The sequence below is a fragment of the Natator depressus genome, chromosome 5 (genome assembly GCF_965152275.1).
Source record: "Natator depressus isolate rNatDep1 chromosome 5, rNatDep2.hap1, whole genome shotgun sequence".
NCBI lineage: Eukaryota > Metazoa > Chordata > Testudines > Cheloniidae > Natator > Natator depressus.
In genome coordinates, this window is record NC_134238.1 from 107,329,070 (window position 1) to 107,352,682 (window position 23,613).

At 37.1% G+C, this 23,613-nt stretch overlaps 1 protein-coding gene across 2 annotated transcripts in view; it reads right to left on the reverse strand.

Moving 5' to 3' along the window:
• Positions 1–23,613, reverse strand: part of TTC39B (tetratricopeptide repeat domain 39B) — a 144,010-nt gene that overhangs the window by 11,246 nt on the left and 109,151 nt on the right. For both annotated transcript variants that reach the window (XM_074953430.1, XM_074953431.1), the window contains 12 exons: positions 21,789–21,856; positions 19,812–19,876; positions 19,555–19,660; positions 17,971–18,036; positions 15,951–16,059; positions 14,778–14,845; positions 14,624–14,683; positions 13,531–13,692; positions 12,290–12,381; positions 11,503–11,623; positions 10,412–10,523; positions 680–797 (listed from right to left, as the gene is read on the reverse strand). In XM_074953430.1, coding sequence (XP_074809531.1) covers positions 680–797; positions 10,412–10,523; positions 11,503–11,623; positions 12,290–12,381; positions 13,531–13,692; positions 14,624–14,683; positions 14,778–14,845; positions 15,951–16,059; positions 17,971–18,036; positions 19,555–19,660; positions 19,812–19,876; positions 21,789–21,856 — 1,147 coding nt within the window. The remainder of the gene's footprint in view (positions 1–679; positions 798–10,411; positions 10,524–11,502; positions 11,624–12,289; positions 12,382–13,530; positions 13,693–14,623; positions 14,684–14,777; positions 14,846–15,950; positions 16,060–17,970; positions 18,037–19,554; positions 19,661–19,811; positions 19,877–21,788; positions 21,857–23,613) is intronic.

Consider the following 23,613-nt stretch of genomic DNA (forward strand, 5'->3'; position numbering starts at 1 on the left):
TTCTCATTCTTCCGGTTATTATTTGCATTACAGTAGAATCAGTGCCACATGTTCTCAGTACTGTACCAATATGTACCAAGGAGCATACAATCTAGCCTAATGATAACACACAAAAGGTGAAAGGAACAGGCTAAGGGGTGTGAGGGAGCAGATGAGGTAACAGTAAAATGAGCCTGTTTTACATAATCAGCACTAACAGTTCCCCACCTGCTTAGCCTTGTGGAAAGAGATAACACTGCTTTAAAAGCCTATTTCTATTCCACAAATTTATTTTTGAGTTTTATTGTCATTTGAAACTCTAACTGAATTTGCAGTTAGCACCTGTGCATTTGCACTCAGTGGGCTAAATTCAGCTCTAGGTGTAAATGAGTATACCTCCATTGGATTTGACTGGGGTTTTGTCTTCCTACACCAGGAATTAGAGCTGTTCTGTAGATTAAGATTTCTTAAATTAAAGTTGCTACCACTTTCACTGGCAAAATTAAGAATCCAATGTTTTCTTCATTTTACTAACTACTACGAATGTCAGCTCAACGCTTATCCAGACAGATTTTCTTTAATTTATAACATTAACAATCAACTGCTTATCATTTGTTACTGCTAGCCCATCAGTATTTTATTGTTAACAGTATATAAAGCTAAAATATAAGGTTACTATAGCTTTGTTTTATTTTTTTACCTTTGGATAACTTGATTAAAACACAGTTCAGCTTGCAAGAGTCTTCCTAGGTGTTTCAAACAAAGGCCTTTTAGTAACTGCAGCAAGCACAAGTCATCTACAAAATATTCAGTGTGACCTTTAAAACAAAGAAACAGACAAATTTCAGAGATACATGGAAATAGAAAGGAAAAGGCTACAGGGATTAGCAGTGAGGGATATATCCAAACTTCAAAAGTTTTGCCTATCAAATTTTGCAGCCAAACAAGAACATACATAATCCTCTAAACAAATTTTGAATAGTGCCTAATAAAGAATTGAAGAGCAAATTCCAAGCATATCAATACACTGATTCTTGAAAATAAGAAATTGAAACAGTGGTCCTGATTCTCCACTGTCCTCCATGTTGTGAAGTCATTTAAATCTATGCAAAGTAAACACAAACTCTTATCTAATCAAAATGGAAGCATTTTACACAAACTTTATATTAGGTACAAGAAACTGCAGAATCAGCCCCACAGTTAATAAATCTGAAACTCTGCACACACCACAAGTTACTATGCAAGAATCCAAGGTATCAATCTATTGAACAGCAGACTGCTGCACTGTAATGTACCATGTGAACACTGCTACAGTGCAGTGAAAGTCCATGGGTGCAGACTAACATAGAATCATAGGACTGGAAGGAATCTCGAGAAGTCATCTAGTCAGTCCCCTGCACTCATAGCAGGACTATTACCTAGACCATCTCCAACAGGTGTTCGTCCAACCTGCTCTTAAAAATCTTTAATGATGGAGATTCCACAACACCCCTAGGCAATTTATTCCAGTGCTTAACCACCCTGTCAGTTAGGAAGTTTTGCCTAATGTCCAATCTTAACTGCCCTTGCTGCAATTTAAGCCCATTACTTCTTGTCCTATCCTCAGAGGTTAAGGAGAACAATTTTTCTCCCCCTCCTTGTAACAACCTTTTATGTATTTGAAAACTGTTAGCATGTCCCTCCTCAGTCTTCTCTTCTCCAGACTACAAAAAACCCAATTGTTTCAATCTTCCCTCATAGGTTATGTTGTCTAGACCTTTAATCATTTCATTGCTCTTCTCTGGACTTTCTCCAATTTGTCCACATCCTTCCTGAAATATGGCGCCTAGAACTGGACACAATACTCCATTTGACGCCTAATCAGCACAGAGTAGAGAGGAAGAATTATTTCTTGTATCTTGCTTACAATACTCCTGCTAATACATCCCAGAATGTTTTGGGTTTTTTGCAACAGTGTTACACACTGTTGACTCATATTTACCTTGTGGTCCACTATGACCCCCAGATCCCTTTCTGCAGTACTCTTTCTTAGGCAGTCATATCCCATTTTGTATGTGTGCAATTGATTGTTCCTTCCTAAGTGGAGTACTTTGCATTTGTCCTTATTGAATTTCATTCTATTTACTTCAGACCATTTCTCCAGTTTGTCCGGATCATTTTAAATTTTAATCTTATCCTCCAAAGCACCTGCAATTCCTCCCAGCTTGGTATCGTCTGCTAACTTTACAAGTGTACTCTTTATGCCATTATCGAAATCACTGATGAAGATATTGAACAGAACCAGACCCAGAACTGATCCCTGTGAGACCATATTAGATATACCTTTCCAGCTTGACTGTGAACCACTGATTACTACACTGAGAGAATGGTTTTCCAGTCAGTTATGCACCCACCTTATAATAGTTCCATCTAAGGTTGTATTTCCTTAGTTTGTTTATGAAAAGGTCATGTGAGACAGTATCAAAAGCCTTACTAAAGTCAAGATATACCACATCTACCACTTCCTCCCTCTCCATAAGGCTTGTTTCCCTATCAAAGAAAGCTATTAGGTTGGTTTGTCATGATTTGTTCTTGACAAATCCATGTTGACTGTTACTTATTACCTTAATATCTTCCAGGTGTTTCCAAACTGATTGCTTAATTATTTGCTCCACTATCTTTCTGGGTACTGAAGGTAAGATGACGGGTCTGTAATTCCCCAAGTCGTCCTCATTTCCCGTTTTTATAGATTGGCACTATATTTACCCATTTCTAGTCCTCTGGAATCTCTCCCATCTTCCATGACTTTCAAAGATAATCGCTAATGGCTCAGATATCGTCTCGGTCAACTTCTTGAGTATTCTAGGATGTATTTAATCAGGCCCTGGTGACTTGAAGACATATAACTTGTCTAAGTAATTTTTAGCTTGTTCTTTTCCTATTTTAGCCTTTGATCCTATGTCATTTTCACTGGCATTCACTATGTTAGATGTCCAATTGCTATTAACCTTTTTGGTGAAAAAATGTAACATACTACTACTTCAAAGCTCAGCATGCTATGCTAACCCACACTCCAGGACATTCACTGTGCTGTAGCTGTGTCCACACGAATTGGTACTGTGTGTCCAGTAGATTCACACCCTGGCTTGCTGCGCAGTAATTCACCACGTGGATACGTTTTTTCTTAAAATCTCCCACCATTCCAAACTATTGGTGCAACTCTACCAGAGCCAACAGCAGGAGTGTTTGTGTATATTGGCTGCCATTGTTTTTACTATCCGCTCCTCTAGAATTCTAAGCAGGGGGACAAGATATGGTAGTTAAAATGCTGGAAGCCATTATTAGTGCTACCACCATTACCACCACTGGAGGAGCTGCATTAGCAGAGCTCCAACAGCGAGTGAATTTAACAAAGAAGATTTATGCAGACGTAGCATCTGTGCAACAGGACCAAAGACATCACATGAAGGAGTTTTGTGAAGTGTTTCATAAGTAAAGTAATAACAAGTGCAGTCCCCTTTCTTGTTGCCTTGGCTTATAATATTTGTTGGCTGCAGTGAAGAAAAGGAAAGAAAACACACATATGGACAAACAGATGGCTGCACATACATCAATAATTCAGGAGACAAAACACACTCCTTTCAGATCATCTTGTTTACAAATAATTACCAATTCTCTGAGGTTACATGAATTTTTTAAAAATGGTCTGCCAAATAAAACTATACAAACAGTTCTGAAAACATGGAAGACAAAAGCAACTTGAAATAAAATATTTTGCACTGTCTAAGATTTTTTGTCTGCTTTTAAATATTAGTTTTGATTCCTTTATATAATGATGCAAAAGTCCATGTTTTTCACTAGCAGGTACATGTAGGTATGGTGAGGTGAGATGGCTATTTTGCATTCCTTTGTAAAACTGAGCAGTGATCAAATGTCAAAATCAGGTCAATGTCTCCTACAGGGACTGATTTCTTGCAGTTGCTGGGGGCAGATACTGACCACTCTCAGTCTTCCCTGTCTTTATTTCAGCTGCTGTGTTCCTGAAATTTCCTCCCAGAGATAAAAACTAGTAAGTCAAAGTGCTACCATTATAATATCACTTGAAGATTACATTAAGTTAATACCGACAGTATGGCAATAAATGGTAGACAGAACCTTCTTGCAGTCTGGCTGTATCTATGTGAATTCTATTCTGAGTATATAATAAAGCTGCAAGACCATCACCCAAAATATTTCAGATTTTCTTTTAAATTATGAATACATTATTTTCATTTGGGAAAGAATACACGGGAATGATGGTGGATTGGTAGAATGTCTCTGCAAGCCATTTCACAACTTCAGAAATTATATTTTCTTTTTCTCTGTCTGCTCCTTCCTATGAATTTTAGTAAAGTTTTGTTGTGCAAACAGAACTGCATACAAATACCCAAATAAAACTTTTACATATGTTATGAAACAAAGTACTCTGACAGACCATATGCTTTTCTTTTCAAGAGACACGTTCTCTAATTCAATTGATTATGAGGGACACATCTTGTCTTATAGCTTAGTGTCCAGGTCTGGATAGTGAACAAAAAGATTGTACAAAAGAACTCATCATATTAACATCATTTTATCTGCAAATGTCTGTCTTAAATGTATTTGCATTTTGGTTGTAAAGTGGCATGCAACAGTAAATAAATCACTTAAGATCTGAGTGGTACGAGACTGATTTGGTAGAAGATGAACATTTTGACAATGGATGAAGGCGTAACAGTGGGCCACATTCAGACTGGGTGTAGTCAAGTCAAAAAACTATATTTACTAGATTTTATTGTTGAAACTTACTAAGCATGTTTTTAATCTTTAAATTATATACATTTAATAACTATATTAATTTCCTAATGGTTACAAATTATGAACTTTCATGTCACACTAGTAGATTTATGGAATGTATCGCATTTGTCTACAATATGCAGAGGGTTCTATTACCCACTGAAAGATTCAGGTGACTATACATATAAAACAATCCAGGCTACCTGTGTGATTTGCCTGCTTGTCCTTCACCCTATCCTTCACTGGTCAGAGCCCTGCTGAGAGCTGGATGCCAACCCTTGCCTTTCACCTACACAACTCTTACTTCATAGATAACATCCTAGGCTGAGCCAAGACAATGGGTAAAGGGTGTCATGCTAAGTGCTTCCAGGAGAAAGAGAAGAGACTGAGGCATAATGTTATAAAGTAAGCAATACAGGAGGCAGTTTACCTGGAGAGAAGGCTCAACACAGAGAAGGAACACCTCAGCTCAGGGAGAGAAAGACATTTTAAAATAGTAAGATGCAATTGAAAAACCACAGAAATTGGCAGGAGGACTCAAGGGCAGGTGTAAGACTTGAAATTTCTTTTAAATCTTTAATTGTCCATTTCTGGGTGACAAGGTCCCTTTATACACTAACATACAGTCTACATTTCAAATGTGGGCAAGTCATAACTGCAGACTCTTGAGTCATAACTCTGAAAGACTTTGGGGAAGCAAAAAACTAAAATTATAGTTTCATATTTGCCATGCTAAATCCGAAAGGTTTATGGTAGAATTCCAAATTTTAGGGTTTTATGTCAGTAAAAGAAAAAAACAGAGCACAGGATCATAGAAAAGTAGAGCTGAAAGGGACCTTGAGAAGTCATCCTGTCCAGCCCCTTGTGCTGAGGCAGGACCAAGTAAGCCTAGACCATTCCTTGCTGTATGCAGCGTTGTTGTAGTTGCGTCAGTCCCAGACATTAGAGAGACAAGGTGGGTGAGGTAATATCCTTTACTGGACCAACTTCTGAGAGAGAGAAGTGTTTGAGCCTACACAGAGCTCTTCTTCAGGTCTGGGAATTGTACCCAGAGTGCCATACCAAAATACAAGATGGAACAGATCGGTTAGCAGAAGTTAACATGTATTTCAAGGGACGCTTCAAGGTGAAGTGGCCCGTTAACACCCCTCCAGTCATAAACCATAAATCCAGTGTCTCTGTTCAGTCCATAATTTTTAATGTCTAGCAAAGTTATTAATTTAAGCTCACAGGCTCATCACCTGTGGGTGAACACTTTTCACAAAGCAATAACTCTATATCAGTCCTCATCCTCAAAGGAAACCTGTACAACACTTTCAAAAGACAAGCCTGTGACTTAAATTCATAACTTTATTAGACACTAAAAATCATGGGCTGCAGAAAGACACTGGATTTATGAGTTATTACAACAATCTATAACTCACTAACAACCACCCCAGCTGCCTTTCTCCGCTGTGACTGGAGGGGTGTTAACAGCCACTTCATCTTGAATGATCCCTTGAAATATGTGCTACGATCTGGTCCACCTTGCATTTAGCTGTGATTCTCCGAGTACGTTTCCCAGACCAGAAGAAGAGCTTTGTAAGCCTGAAAACTTGTCTCTCTCACCAGCAGAAGTTGGTCCAATAAAAGATATTTTGTCCTGCACCTTGTCTCTCTATTGTAGACCATCCCTGACAGATGTCTGTCCAACCTTTTCTTAAACCTGGAACCTCCCCTGGAAGCCTATTTCAGTGCTTAACTATGCTTATAGTTAGAAAGATTTTCCTAATAAATAACCTAAATTTCCCTTGCTGCAGTTTAAGCCCATTACTTCTTGTCCTACTGTCAGTGGACATGGAAAACAATAGATCACAGTCCTCTTTAAATCAGCCCCTAACTTATTTGAAGATTCTTATTAGGTCCCCCCTTTATCTTCTTTTCTCCAGACTAAATATGCCCAGTTTTTTAACCTTTCCCCACAGATCAGGTTTTCTAAACCTTTTATTATTTTTACTGCTCTCCTCTGGCCTCTCTCCAATTTATACACATCTTTCCTACAGTATGGTGCCCAGAATAGGATACAGTACTCCAGCTGAGGCCTCAACAGTGCCAAGTAGAGCAGAACAATTACCTCCTGCGTCTTACATACTACACTCCAGTAAATGTACCCTAGAATGACATTAGGCTTTTTTTGCAATTGCATCACACTGTTGACTCATTCAGATTGTGATCCACTAAACTGCCAAGATCCTTTTCAGCAGTACTACCACTTAGCCAGTTATTCCATATTTTGTAGTTGTGCATTTCATTTTTCCTTCCTAAGTGTAATACTTTGAATTTGTCTTTATTGACTTTCATCTTGTTGATTTCAGACCAGCTTCCCAATATGTCAAGGTCATTTTGAATTCTAATACTGTCCTCCAAAGTGCTTGCAACCAGTCCCACCTTGGTGTCATCTGCAAATTTTTATAAGCATACACTCCACTCCATTATCCAAGTCATTGATGAAAATATAGAATACAACTGGACACAGGACTGACCCTTGTGGGACCCCACTACATACATCCTCCCAGTTTGACTGCAAACCATTGATAACTATTCTTTCAGTAGAGCCTTTCAACAAGTTTTGCATCCACCTTACAGTAATTTCATCTAGACCACATTTTCCTAATTTGCTTATGAGAATGTCATGTGGGACTGCATGAAAAGGCTTACTAAAATGAAGATATATCATGTCTACTGCTTCCCCCATATCTTTAACCCTATCAAAGAAGAATTTAGGTTGGGTTGGGCATGATTTGCTCTTGAGGAATGCATGCTAGCTATTCTTTATAGCCCTATTATCCTCTAGGTGCTTACACATTTAAAGTTTAATAATTTGTTCCAGTATCTTTCCAGGTATCAAAGTTAGACTGACTGTTCTATAATTCTCCAGGTCCTCTTGTTCCCCTTTTTAAAGATAGGTACTAAGTTTGCCCTTCTCTAGTCCTCTGGGACCTCACCTGTTCTCCATGAGTTCTCAAAGATAATTGCTAATGGTGCTGAGATTGCTTCAGCTAGTTCCTTACGTACCATAAAATGAATTTCATCAGGCCCTACCTATTTGAATACATCTAACTTATCTAAATATTCTTTATCCTCTTCTTTCCCTATTTTGGCTTGCATTCCTTCCCCTTGCTGTTAATATTAATTGTGTTGACTATCTGGTAACCATTAACCCTTTTAGAAAAGACTCAAGCAAAATAGGCATTAAGCACCTCAGCCTTACAGATCATTAGTTATTATCTCTCCTTCCCCACTAGAAGACGTACATTTTCCCATGTCTTTCTCTTGCTCTTAATGTATTTAAATAGCCTCTTCTTATTGCATTTTATGTCCCTTGCTAGGTATATTGCTAGGTATAACTCATTTTGTGACTTCGTCTTTCTGATTTTGTCCGTACATATTTGTGCTATTCATTTGTACTCTTCTTTAGCAATTTGTTCATGTTTCCACTTTTTGTGGGATTCCTTTTTGATTTTCACATCGTTAAAGAGCTCCTGTTGGAACCATATTCTTCCTATTTTTCCTTCACATTAGGAGAGTCTGCACTTGTACATTTAATATGGTCTCCTCTAGAAACTGCCAGCTGTTCTGAACTCCTTTATCCCTTACATTTTCTTCCCATGGGACTTATGTAACACTTCTCTGAGTTTGTTAAAGTCTGCTTTTTGAAGTCTATTGCCCTTATTCTGTTACTCTCACTTCTTCCTTTCCTTAGAATCATTTAATCTATAATTACATGATCACTGTCACCCATATTGCCTTCAACCTTCAGATTTGCAACCATGGTGATGGGTACTTCCTCCACTGCATTAGAGTTATTTTGTTGAAAATACAGTATGATATTTAGGTACGGAAACTAGAAAAAAAAATCAACTCTCAGGCAGAAAGTCAATGCTTTACTTTGGTTAAACTCAGTGAGAGGGAGGCATGTTTGGGTTTGCTTTGTCTGAAAGAGAAGTATTTAGAGATGGGATAGTGGATTTGCCTTTAATATTGATTTCTGACCTGTTGTAGATGGATTTTTTTTTGGGTGTCTTTTCTCTATTCATTAGGGATTAAAATCTCATAGGAAGAGGTGGTATAATTATTGATACCATTATTTAGATTATAATTAGAATTTGGGTTCACATGCTGTCCACTTACCTCTTTGGTTTTCTTTACTACCTAGGATATTACACTCCTTCCATATCCTGCTTTCAGACTGTTTTGCCATCTCTCCCTGGCTCTTACCTGTAGCCCAGAGTTCAAAGGACTGTTTATAGTTCTACAGGTTAGCTTCTCCAGGTTGGGGCTTCAATGCTTTTGGATGCTTTACTGAAGCCTTGGACTGGCTGAAATTTTATACCTTAAGGTGGAGGTATTTTGGCATTATTTTTTTTAAATGTAGGGGATTTTATTACTAGCAGCAATTAGAATGGGCTTATACGATAACTGAGGATCCTGAACACCTCTGAACTCTGAGGGTTTTACGGTTCAGGTACAAACTTTGTGACCCTATGTCTAATAACATTATTAGTTAGCACATCTATAGTGCTTTATATTTTCAAAACACTGTGCACACATTAACTAATGATATATTACTTAATCACAGACATTTTTATCTGGGGGTGGATGGTGGATTTCTATTATAAATGACTGGAAAAAGTGTGGTTAAAATCTTGGTATTAAACAAGGATTTTTTTAAAATAGAACATTAATGAAGAAATAAACAAACTTTTTATTTGTTTGAATAGCTAAGGTTCATGAGAAAACTGATGTGGGGTACTTATATTCTCCATACAATTCATTTTAATACTAGAACTCAGTAGAAAGGTGTACTGCTGAGGCAAAACAACAATGGGTGAAGCTGTGTTGCTTGCCTAACAGGCAAAAGTGTCTATCGGAGAAAACATGAGTCAGGGAAAGTGAATACAGCCATTAACTTTTGAAGTGCATGTGTTATTTTTATATGCCTTTCTTTTCATCTTATATAATTATTATTAGTTTATGAACCAGCTGTTTGAGTCTGAAAGTATTTATTTTGAATATTCACACTTCCAAGAGCCACAAACTCTCTCTACAGTCAATAGCTAAATTTTATTGTCTTTTAGTACTCATTGCAATACTACTACTTTTAACTTTCTTGTGGGTGTGGCAGGTGACTCCATTGATACTGCCATGTCATTTACTATTAGTCACGTTCCACTCATCATCCATCAGTGTCCTCCACAATGCAGTTACACTATGGAAGAATGTCTTGAATATGAGTTAAATACTTTCAGACTTTTCCAGGAAGATCAATTTCGTTCCTTTTCTAGAGATCACTCCTCAGAGATAGAATTCTCTCTCTGAGACCCAACATCATCTTGTCAAAATATACCCAAGTTCCTCGGTTTTCCACGCTCTCCTTTTGGAGCCAACCTGATTTTGAAAGACATTTTAGAAGTACCAGTAAGTAAAGATACTACTGCGAACCATAATTACAGCAAATATTACATTCCATGAGATCAGCCAGGGAGTTTATATCCAGAGCCAGTTCTTTCCTTGCAAGACACATGAACATGGTACAAAAAACATAACTGACAAGGTTTCTGAATAGCTTTTTACTTTCTTACCCTAAATGACTACTTACTAGTTTGATTCTGTAAAGCAGTTTCTTCTTTCTCAATTGTTATCAGTAAACTTTCTGTGAGGTCAGCCCTTTTGCCTACAATTGCAAATCCATTCCAGACATACATCATTTCCTGACAAAAGAAACAAGAACAATCCCTTGGATCAATATCTACATTTAACCAACAGTATAATTTGGATGGCTGCTAATGATGTCTTTTTCAGCACACATGCCCACACTATATATATAATTGTAAAGTTAATAAGTGCCAGAATTAAGGTTGCCTGGACACATTGTAAATATGGAAAAAATAGTATATGATCATGTAATTAAAGACTTTATCATAACGCATACACACAAGAGAGGCAAATCAAAGTTGCACAGGCAACCTTAATTCTGGCAGCTCCTAAGTTATGAGTGCTTGACGTTGCAACCTTAACAATGTTAACACAGTTTGTGTGTGTCGTTCCCTAGATTTTTTTTTTAAAAGGTAAACTAAAAACCCAGAAATTCCATCATTTGGGATCATATGAACACCCAGATGATTCATCAGCAGTGTCAGAACCCTTAGATTCACCATGCAGATTTCCCCTCAATTTGGCCCTTGTTCCCTCTGTATTTGAATCAGTCAGCTTCCTCATCCACAGTGAGTGGGTGATCGCAGAGGGTCGCTGAGAGCGACTGTCTGTGCTCTCAGTTCCAGTGACCAGCCTGGAGCAGTTATGTGGGGATGGAACATGCTCAGTCCAGTCAGACATGGAAGCTGTGAGGGGCTAGAGTGTGCCCAGTTAGGGTGGAATCTTCAGAGATTTTAGATGCTGAATTCTAAGAAGTCACTACTGAGCATATTTGAACTGAGATTTTTCAAAGGTTTATAATTTGGCCAGTTCTTGGTGGATTTTCACATGGATGGCAATGGCCACCCCCACAGCCAAATGTGAAATCCTTTCTCCATATGATGATGGTGCTAAAGGTTCTCAAGAGAAAAGGTAACCAGAATTTTTTTAACACTGAAAAACAACACTTCCCCTGAAAGTTTGTTCTTTTTCCTATTTGATATAAGTACTTATTCTGTTATTTAAACCAAACTGAAAGAAGGCAGCTTTCAATACCAGGGCAGGTAGTATGAGCTTCACCGGATGAGCACCAGTATAGCGTCGAGCTTTCCTCACTGCTAACTTTTCTGTTGGGATAGATTTTCCTGCAATTCTTTGTCTTAGACCATCCACTTGTCTGTATGGGGAAAAATAGATAATAAACAAAGTAATAATTATAACATGTTTCTCTATTTATAAAATAGAAACACTCCAATTCAACACATGAAGTAGTTTCTATTCCCGTGTCTTTGACAAGTGGTTCCCAGCCAATGATCAGGATTACTATGGTAAAAGTGTCTCACCTAGAAAGCAACATCCAAAAAAAGTCGTAAAACATATAAATTAAACAAAATAAAATATATGTAAATAAAAATGCAAGAACACGAGTGATAATCACTTCATTTAATCTTTAGTTGATCTTTACTTCTTTTCACTAGATTTGCTAACTTTTGTATTAAAAGTTTAAGCTTAAACCTTTACACCAAGTTTAACATCACTTAACCAACAGATGCTGGCTAAATGTTTGCTAATATTATCCCAATTAAACAGCTGTCATTCGTATTCACTATGATTGAGAAAAATCAGTTCCTCAAAAGGTGTTCCAGTTAAACTGATTTCCCAAATAAATGAATCCTGATTAAGCCCATACTATATTAGCCCAGAGCTTCAGCCTTTTGTCACTGGTTCTCTAGGCCTTCCACACCTTAACAATGAGCATCCACGTGGGACCGCACTATGGCACTCAGTGTTGCTATATATGTCCAGCTGCTCTACCCATTTTAGTAAGAATATAAAAGTTTACCTGAACAAAGATACAATATCTTCTCCAGTTGTTTTCACATCCTCATCTGGAAGCATACACAAAATTGCAGCTTTCTGGAATACATATATTGCCTACCCAAAACAAACAAATCCCACCCCAACATTATATTAGGAAATGATTTGCAATATTAGATCAGAGCATTGGTTTATCAAGTGTGACATCCTTCCTTCAACAGTGAGGCAAGAGAACAACTGTAACACACACCCACACACACCACGCCGCAGGTTTCCTTTTTCTTTTGACTTATACCAAATTCCATTTCAACAAATTCATCAATGATTAATATTGACAAATTAAAATAAAATATTTTAAGAGAGTTTTTTCTTCCAAACATGTAGATTAATTTATTATGTAAACTCATAAATTAAAGAAAACAGCCTCACTCCACAGATGACAGACCAGCTTATTCCATAGTTTGGGGGTGTTTTGATTCAAGGATTTTGTTAGGCCCATCTCTCAACATACCCCCATGAACCCATATCCTAGCAGGTTGTCTGTCTAAGGAACTTCACTGGAAAGAGCAGTAAGTGGAATTTGCAATGAAACTTGTGGAAATTCATAAGTCTCCTATTCACTTTCAAAGGATGAAACTTGTAAGCTTCACTTAAGTATCAACTGGATATAGTATTCTCTTCATTTTTCTTGGCAAAAGCAAGACAGACACCCCAAGCAGAAGATAGTATTCAGTTTTGACAAAAATAAAAGACGTATGTTCAACTATTTTCTGAATGTTGGCTTCATTTTTGGTTTTCATTTTGAGGTGTCTATTTGCAAGGAAAAGGGTAAGACTTTTTTTTTCTTTTTTTGTGCTGGAGCTTCTTATTTTAAGCTCATTGACGCTGACTAGCTGTTTGGATAGTACTATTTGATTAACTTTTTAGTAACTTTTAAAATAGGAGTTTAATCAACTAACTTTTGTTCTTGTACATTAGATCTTAATTAAATTAATCCAGTGAACTTTGTTTTTCCCTCTCTCTTTTTTTGGTCTCTGGTGAACATCTCAATTTATATGGTGTTGAAATTCACAAACTCGTTGTTTACTAGTTTACTTCAAATTTGAGAGCAAAAGTCTACCTCTGCCACACACTGAACCTAACATTTTTAAAGCCAATGTTCTTTTGTTTATGGATTTAAATTGGGCTCATTACGGAAACTGAAATGCACCCTTAACTATGGAGTGGCTACTGCCATGTCATCATAATGTCCACCTGCCCATTTACCTTAGACCACCTGCTCTCTTTGCAGAGCAGGTCTGCATACCGATATGCTTGAAGCCATTTCTGCTGGAATGAGTAGCACCACATCAGTTCCCAATAACAGAGGTGATGAATCTGTTTCCACTCTTGCTGAGCAGCAACGCATTCTTGAAATTTTAACTGTGCCTACAGTTCATTTCAGTAAAATAGAATAATGACAGAGGGAAATGATAATTTTACTAATTACAGTACAACATGAGAACTATAGCTACTTAGCTAACTAATGAGCCAAATTCTCTCCCCAACATCTTGGGCAAATAAATGGGCTAGATACTAGAGAAGTCACAAAGGCAAGGCAAATTCATTCATCACCCAGACTGTAAAAAGAATACAGACCTAAAAGTGGCAATTCTTCAACAAAAAAACTTCAAAAACAGACTCCAACGAGAGACTGATGAATTGGAATTAATTTGCAAACTGGATACAATTAACTTAGGCTTGAATAAAGTCTGGGAGTGGATGTGTCATTACACAAAGTAAAACTATTTCCCCTTGTTTATTTCCCCTCCTACTGTTCTTGTAAAGTGCTGGAAATGGCCCACCTTGATTATCACTACAAAAGATCCCCCCCCACACACACACCCCTGCTGGTAATAGCTCACCTTTCCTGATCACTCTTGTTACAGTCTGTATGGTAACATCCATTGTTTCATGTTCTCTGTGTATATAAAATCTTCCCACTATATTTTCCACTGTATGCATCCGATGAAGTGAGCTGTAGCTCACGAAAGCTTATGCGCTAATAGATTTGTTAGTCCCTAAGGTGCCACAAGTACTCCTTTTCTTTTTACGGATACAGACTAACATGGCTGCTACTCTGAAACCTGTCACCCAGGCTGTGAAACTGTTCCACCTCAAGGGCTGGAATAAACTCTATTATACCATCGTTTCCCAAACCCAAATGGAGAGAAAACCAGAGAGATCTATCCAATTAAAATCAATGGGACGACTAAGCTGAGCAAGGCAAGCACTGAATTTATCCCAAAGTCTTACACAGTACACAAATCTAGAACTACGATAATAAAAAATTAATAATAAATGAATAACAATTAATTACCTTTTCAAAATTTCCTTTCAGTATATCTATTCTGGCATCATAAAACAAAATGATGGAACCCTTGAGAGGAAAAGAAAAAACAAATAAATAATCCCTACTTTAATTATGGGAGTATTTATTACTTGTTTTTGTAAAATATATCAAGAGTACGCACATTTGGAAACTTCTGGAGGTAGGGTTCAAGAAGAGTCTCTGCTTCCTGAAGGTTGGCTTCCCCTATACCTACAATCATCACAAAAGAAACTCAGTCTCACCAGAACAAAGCAGATTTTTACAGATTAATCTCCAAATTACATTACAGTTTGACTAGAAGATTAGTGAACAGTCTTTGGCTATATAAAAGGGGAAATTATTATTTTATTATATTGAGTTTCACTAAAAAACAAAATCACATCCTCGAACCATTAATCACCTTTAGGGTAATAAATGTCCCTAGTACAAATGGAGCAGAACAAACAAACAAACAGTCTTAAAATGAATTTCTTCATTAGGGCTTTTTTTTTTTTTTAATACAAACAACAATCCTAGTTTAATCTTGTCAGAAAGTTAGGAAAAACTTCTTCATTCCCCTCACTTCCTAATTTTCATCTCAATAATCAACAGCAGATGGTACTGGGGCGAAATGACAAATTTCTAAATTTCCTGACAAGTCTAGAAAAATGGGAGGAATATTCACAAGTTCAAAGATGCAAATATACATCGGGAACACAGGTAAACCTAATTGTGACTTTATACCTAAGTGACCATACCACATACATTCCTGACCTTCTAGCTAGAGTACCATCCCAAATTCCCGGTCTATGGTCTCATCAGGCTCTGCCTTTTGGTTCAGCATCTGGCTTGTATGCCCCAGCAATCTTTGTGAAATGTGTGTATTTGACAGGTATGAGCTTGAAGATATACTTCATGGGGGGCAGGGGGAGCGAATACAAATAAAAGGTAATCATCTTTGTGTTTCTTTCTCTCCATCCCTCCAGTCTTTTCCCTTCAGATCTAGGGAGGCCTATAAACAGACAAAAGTATACACATATACACAAATATGTATACATGTGTGTGTGTACATACACACACACACACAGAGGAAGAGGCAAGCAGATAAATAAATGTTTAATATAGTAGTACACATTTGTTCCCCTACTTATTTTTCAATATTTTCAGCATTAAACTCTGTAATGTCCTAATATAAATTTAATAATCCCATTATTCCAGTTTTTTTCTAAACAGTGAGTCAATAAAAATTTACACATTTACACAAATATTTCACATTTCATATTTCACAATATGTTTACAATGTCACATAATCCAGGAAATATATTCCAGTTCTTACCAAGGATTAAAGAGACGTAAGTATGATATACCAGCAGGGTAAAAGTACATAGTATGGCCCTCAAACTGGTACCAGAGGCACCTTCCCGCAGCTGATGGAGGCCCAAGTTCTATAGAAATCACAAATATGTAGAGATTTAGCTATCAAATAGATTAAAGGTCATAATTTAATAAAAATGATATAATTTTAAGCAGTCAAATTTTAACAGAAATTTCAATCATTTCATTTTTCCTTTTAGGTATACTGATCTCTTAATTTATTACCTGGCCCAAATCCTGAATGACCCACTCTCCCAATAGGAGGAACAATGGGATAAATCAATGGGACTAGTCCCCTTCTTAAAATTAAGAATGTGCTTAAATCCACTAGTAGAATGGGAACAGAGCACTCAGCACCTTGCAGGATCAAGCCCTTGGTGTCCTTTTCCTTTCTCGGCCCCATCCACTGGCTGGGGACCTCCCCCAACATTCCCATTCACACCTGTACCCCATATGCATTCAGATAGGAATCCCACACACAATGAAATACTCCCCCTTTTCACCTCTATCCCTAGGCAGAAACCTTCCACTCATGTTCACCTTTCTCACTGACACACTTTGGCAGAGACCCTCCACCTATCCACCCTTTTGCAGCAGCTCCTCCACAGACCCCGGAAATATTCAACCCTCTTCCATCATCAGATAATATTTTGGGAGGCCCTCACTGAACTGCTACCCCAATAGATTACACCCTCCCCCACTTCTATGCCCCATTTGCAGCAACTCCCAATGTCCTGTGAACGCTGAAGAGAAGTATTATAATCCATGGAGACCATGTCAGGGAGGTAGGGAGCTCATTTATATAAAGTCTCTGCCCCACCCGCAGTTTCCATGGCTTCTGACTGTAAACAGTCTGAGCAGCTGCTCCCTGCCCATTCCATGCCTGCTCAACTCTCTTTAGGAGCAGTCAGGCTAGCTCAGGGCTTCTCCATACAATAAAGGGCTCTTAGAATATGAAATCCAGCATCCGTGTGCACAAATTTGACTTTAACAATTTTGTTTTTTGAACTGGTGTTCGTTTAAAAGGAGTTCTAGTGTTTAGATGCTTGGTACAGTGCCTAAATTTGTTCTGTAGCTTAACAAGTTGTGATGATAATATCTCAAAAGAGTTCAGCTTTGATTCCTTCTGGATTATTAATTAATTTATTATTATTATTAATTATTATTATTATAGCACCCTAGGGTGTACTTTGTCTTTTTATCTGTTGTTGTAAAAACCAATTACCCAGTCATGAATAGCTTACATTCTCATTTTACATATCACAAGCAATAGCTGTGGGAAAGGTAACAGTAATACGATCCTACAGTGACTCAGTTGTGTCCCATGCACATTTCAAAATTTAGCTACCTGATATTTTTTATATTGTTTATTTAACCCATTTCTTGTAGGTAGCAAGGCAGAAGGGAGTTTTAAAAGGAATGTACATGAGGAGAGGATATGTACATAAAGGGCTAGATGATGACTTGGAGTACTCTCCCACATGGGGGGAAAGGAGTAAGAACCTTCCTTATGCCTCTGAGTAGGCCCCATACTCTTGGGATTGGGCACACATGAGTAAGGTAGAGCTGTGCACTCACAAATCCTTCCTCCCAGAGCAAGAGGGGTGGGAAATAGACAGGGCCTGGGCTACACTTCTAATGGCTGGTGGGGAAGATGTAGGAATTTGCTGCTAGTTTAGGCCAGCAGAAAATTACTACCCTCTCCTTGAGGGCAATGGGGAAGTAGGAAGGAAACTGTGCCTCAAAGGCAACGTCTCCCAGGGCTAGCCCTGGAGTGGTGGAATTTATGCACCATCATTTGCTCAGTGTGTACCTAAAAAAACAATTTTTACCTATCATTAATATTTTTGATGGGCATTTAAAAGACCAAACGTAAAAAAGCTGACTTAAATGTACCGTACCTTTCACTTTACACATTTAAAATTAAATCCCTCCACACTCCACCAGAGAAAGCACTAACATTTTAAAATCAAATTTAATACCCTATTGCCAGAAAACCCAATAAATTCCAGAAGTCGGAGAATCCTTCCTGGTAAAAGGGACAACATCTGCAATATCAAACAAAGAGAAAAAAATGAGAGTTTAATCATATATACAAACCTTATGTGCAATATTCAAAAGAAATATTCTAAAATATTCTAAAAACTGCTATAAATCTACAACCATTTCAATAGCGTGAAAAATATCAAAATACAAATATAAATACACTTTTAAAAAAATCTTGACGTATACATGCATGATCAGGCATTGTGCAACCACTTTACATGTGTGACACCATTTCAGCTCCCACTTGGTCTTGCATCATGGAAGCCACAAGACCACACCACACCGTGCTTTCTCAAGATGATGACTTCTTATTTCAGGCTGATTAGCAATGTCAATAAATTGTGGGTTATTTTGGGTGAGGGTGAAATATTTTAATATTGACTATAGTGCCTATATTATTCTTTCTATTGTGGTAGCACCAGCATCTAAATAGTCTTTTTTTTCATTCCGCCTTTAAAAAACATTTTTAGCATTTCCAATCAGATAATTTAACACTGTCACCTTGGAAAGTTCTCTTTGTGCCTATTTGGTAAGGATGGAACTAGTTGTCCATCTTTGCCCCACATGAAACACAATGGAAAACTTTTAAGGTTAGCAAACAACTTTTTAATAAACATATCAAAAGGAAGGTCTGGTTGAAGACCAGTGCTGGAGAGGATCAGTTCAGTTTAGTTTATAATTGGTCTGTTTGTCTAGATAAGACTTTTTTTTCCCCTTCAAATTTCCTACTGGGGAACCTCCACTGATGGTAGCAACAAGGAATGCTAGTATAACCAGGCTGCCACTGGTTTCTGGTATTTTGGGACTATATTGTCTAGTCCTGCTTTAAATAGCATTAAATGACATAGTGGTTAACATGAGAGCAACTAGTCTACACTAGTACTCTCACTGTTATTACCATGAGGGGTAATGCAATGATCAAACATTTGAAATAAATTACTAGTGCAGACACCTAGATTTATAGATTGTAAGACCAGAAGGGACCATTGTGATCACTGCTTAACTCAGGCCATAGAAATTCCCTAATACGTCACTGCTGCAAAAGGAGGGCATCTAAGGACAGGGTACAACAATAAAAATATTAAAATACAGATGTCCATATTAGCTTATCTAGTGATGGCTGCAGTATATTGCTTTTATATATTGTCAGAAATAGTATTTTTTCTTTAACAGTAGCTTCAGCACACAATGCAAACACAAGGCAGCAGGAGTTTCTATGTTCAATATGTTTTTTTTTAAAATAGGTTAGGAAGTTGTAAAAAATAGCAGGCATGCAAGAAGAAGTCACCACCTACTACTGCCACTTTGAATAAAGGTTCTACAAGGTCACCACATGAGCCTGCAAAATCCACCCACTCTGCACTACAAGACTGGCTCATTTATAAAGTGATGGCACTTTAGACTAAACTTTCATTTCTGCAAAGTAAGTAACCTAATATAGAACATTATGTCCACATAAACTCCAGTAAATTAGATTCTACCTAATGGTCTTTTTACAGTTTCAAATTCTAAAAACATACCAAATTGAATGCTCCTATTCCAAGTTTTACTCCTCCTTCAAACTGATGGTAGGTTTCATTTTTTTTTTTATTGCCCTGAGTCATCTGTAGCACCTGATGACATTCTCTTAATTCAGAGAAGAAAAAGAAAATACAAGTTAGAGGTGATGACAACAAAAATTAGACCAATGTAATTTTTAAAAAAGAATATGGCACTAATGAAATTGCACCTGCTTACCCCAGGGCTAAATGTGACCACACGTATTGTAACAACTTACTTGTATATTTGATAACTTGTCCTAATTTTGAGGCCACCTTTGATAAAGTTGATCATATTTTCATCCTGGAAAAAACAATTTTTGTGTGCAAAAATGTGCAATTTGTTTTCCATTGAAGTTGTGCACAACATATTTCTAAGAAATTGTTTCCTTTTAACTAAATCTTTCTTTTGACAACTAATAAATATAATAATAAATATATAAAAATAAATAATAAATATATAAAATTTAAAAAACAAAAAAAACATTTTTCAGTAATCAACTTTAGTCTTACAAATGATTATACAGTATATGCTGAATTGTCCAGGAGACATTTTTCTGTGTATTTTGAATGACATGCTTTAAATAAAAAACAAGTTAAAAAGAAGTGAAAATCAACAAAAAATAGGGCTAAGAGAGAAGAAAGCACTTCAGCAACATATTGACTGAAATAAGAAATTCTCCACCAGATGGTGCTACAGGAACTTTTTAGAAAGAGTTTCTAAAGTGTGCGCTCTAAAATATGTACACACGAGCAGAGAACAATACAGAGGAGATCCCAAAGCGTCCCCTAACCAGATGAATTCCACGGGCTGATCAGTAACAACTCCAACTTGCCTTGGGTTGCTGTAGGACAGCAAACAATAGATATTTCCCAAAACATTATGTTACTTTCTGTAGAAATGTAACTATACCTACTCTTTATTTTGAATTTTCCCACAGAAAAATTTCATTCTATAAAGGCTTGACATCCAAACTCATTTAGCTTTTTTAAGATTCACTCTTCAGTTAAATCCACTGATGGGTTGCTGGGTGTTTTGGTTTAGTTTTATCTTTTTCTCCTTAATTAATATTTATTTTAAGACCTTGAGCCTGCTAACAGTAATCCCATTGGAGTTGGGGGAAATGGGGCAAATAGGCTAAAGGAGAAAATGTGAGAATTTTAAATCGCTCCCTCCCCTTAAATGTGTGGCCCTTTCAGCCAACTTAACTCATTTTCTAGTGCAAAAACTATATTAGTACAAACTAATTTATATTAAACAAAGCTAATTAATGTTGGCTTCTGGGTGAAAAAATTGCTTCTGAAATAGCTGCTGAGCTTTCGGAGAAGGGCTAGGGGTCCAAATGGAACCCGATGACGTTTAAAAAAAGAGAGAGAGATGCACCTACCCACAACCAAAGATATTCAAAATAGTAAAAAGAAGGTATTTACAACCTCTCCCTTATTATTTTCTCATCATTTTACTAGGAATTGCTTTTCATTATGGAAAGATAGAACCTAAAAGTGTTTTTTACAAAAGACTTATGAGCCATTTTCTAACAGTAATAAACCACTTCAGAGTGGGCATTAGTAGACTACTGATGCAAATTGCAGTTGGTGAAGACACTTGGCTTCAGGATATACACCTCATAATAAACCCAACATGAACACAAATAGCTTATGATTGTAATGCATTCCTATAAGGTAGCTAGCACTGTTTCAGCTGTATATGAACCAGAGAACAAAAAAGGAAATGCTGCTATGTGATCAGCATCAACTGAAATACTGCTAGTCAGAAAGGAAGTTCCCATCTGCTTCATCTATGTGCAGCAATGCACTGTTGACAGGTGAATCACAGGAATGTTCCACCCTCCTGATACTCATGAGTAGTGACCAGTGTCCAGTGACCAGTATACTTAACGACGGTCCATCAGTGTCATGAACTGATATAACGACATGTCTTAGACCACAGGACAAAGGGATATGAGGTGAGCAGATATATTATTTAAAATATATCTATGTATCTAAATGGAAAACAAATTGTAGGGTAGGATAGCATGTTGAATTTTCATTTATTTCCTATTAAATAAACAAACAATTATTCACTGTATAGCCTTTCTTTCCCCGCAAAAATATTACATCTTTTGTGAGTGGAGTGCTCTTGTTGGATGATTACTAGCATCTTTCTGCTAACCTGCACTTTCACAGAGAGATCTGAAGTGAAGAACAGACATTACCTGTACAAATGTGAGTGCTGCTTTCTGTAGCAAACATTCAGCATAACAGATTTCTGCATGCATTTCCTCTATTAAAAAAGAAAGAAAAGGAACAAAGGAAGCCTCAAATTATTTATTGCAGGCACAGTATTTTTGTTCACATTCAAATGCAGTATTTGTCAATCACTAAAACAATTTTGACAACAAAATAACTGGTTTTGTTGTTAATTTTCAAGCCACTCAAAAACCTGTCAAGAAAATTAGATGAAAAACTAGCTAAAATTAGTCTTCTATGTCACCTCTCTTCAGCCAACAACCTAGACCCCTTCCGATCAGGCTTCAGTACAGGGCACAGTATTCAGACATCACTCATTGCTTTGATATGGTATGGTACCACTGCAAGGTAAGTATGTCCATTCTCATCCTGCAGCATTCGATACTGTTCAGCAAATAGTCTTGAGCTCCCTTCAAGAGACTGCAGGTTGGGGTGGGCTGGCGGGGTGCTGAAGGAGAGGGAGGCTGAGGGGCCCCAAGGATGGACTATGGGGGGCTGGAGGGGAAAGGAAGATTGAGGGGGGTGGAGGGATAGACTCTGGGGAGATAGAGTCCACTATTTCAGCAGTGGACTTGCCCTGTGTGGCAACTGCAGACTTGTACTGCAGTAGTGAGCTGTAGAAAAATTGCATCCTTAAAAACTAGGAGACCATCATGTTCATTTTCATGTATAATGTCTGCCAGCAATCACAATTTGAGCCCACTTCTTCATCATCATTACACCAACTAGCGCATTAAATGGAAAGCAAGTGGGCATGAATAAAGAAAGATTCAATAATTAGAAGTCCCTTATCTTACTTAAAATCTGATTACAAGACAGACATATCATAAAATTAAATTTTAAACAGTATGAAAGTATTGAAAGAAGCAAAATTCTTACACATGCACTTAGATCCCATGGTAGTAGATGCCTTAGAAAGGCAACAAGCAGAGATACTACACTGCAGTATGTGTACTCCACTTATTATATAAATGAAAAATAATAAATCTCTATTTGTCTCTATTCAATATTTTATTATACTGCAATAGTTATATCGTCAAAAATTACAAAAACACTTCCTATAATATTCTGAAGCTCAGAATATTTCATAAATCAGAACTGTCCTTTTAAAATACTATTCCTTGTAAATCCTGTACATTTATGATCATATATAAATTTCTCCTTTTATGATACAATTTTTAATTTGTTCAGGGAAATAAACAAGGCAGCTGGGATTTTAAATGAACGTAACATCTACCAAATGATGAGTGCTGTATTATATGCTGAATCTTTGGAACCTAAACTCAAAACAGGCTCTACTTCAAGCAATTAGGTATTTAAGAATGTAAACCAAAATTACAGTGAGGAAAATTAAATAATGTATTGAAGCTACACACTGAGTTCACACACTATTATTTAGATTAAGTGACAATTTGGCTTTTGGTGATATTCAAAACACATACACCAGGCATGAAACTCAACATGGACTTTTTATTGGTTTATGGAGACCTAGGGCCATCTATTTCCTTTAACAGTCAAAATTCATACTTCAGAGGTAAATCTCAAGCCTATTGAAAATTCAGGGGTATTTGAGTCAACACAATTTCTATGATAATGTGTATTTAAAAGGCCAAGAGATTGTAAACCATCTACCAGAAAAATGAGCTGTACAAGTTGAATTGCATGACATTTATTTCTATGAAAAAACTGTTGCAACCAGCAAAGGACAGGATACAAATATCCATAACAAGCGGCCAAAAAAACCTAACACCTTCCTGTGTTGAGGATCACTGAGATATTACATATAGAGCT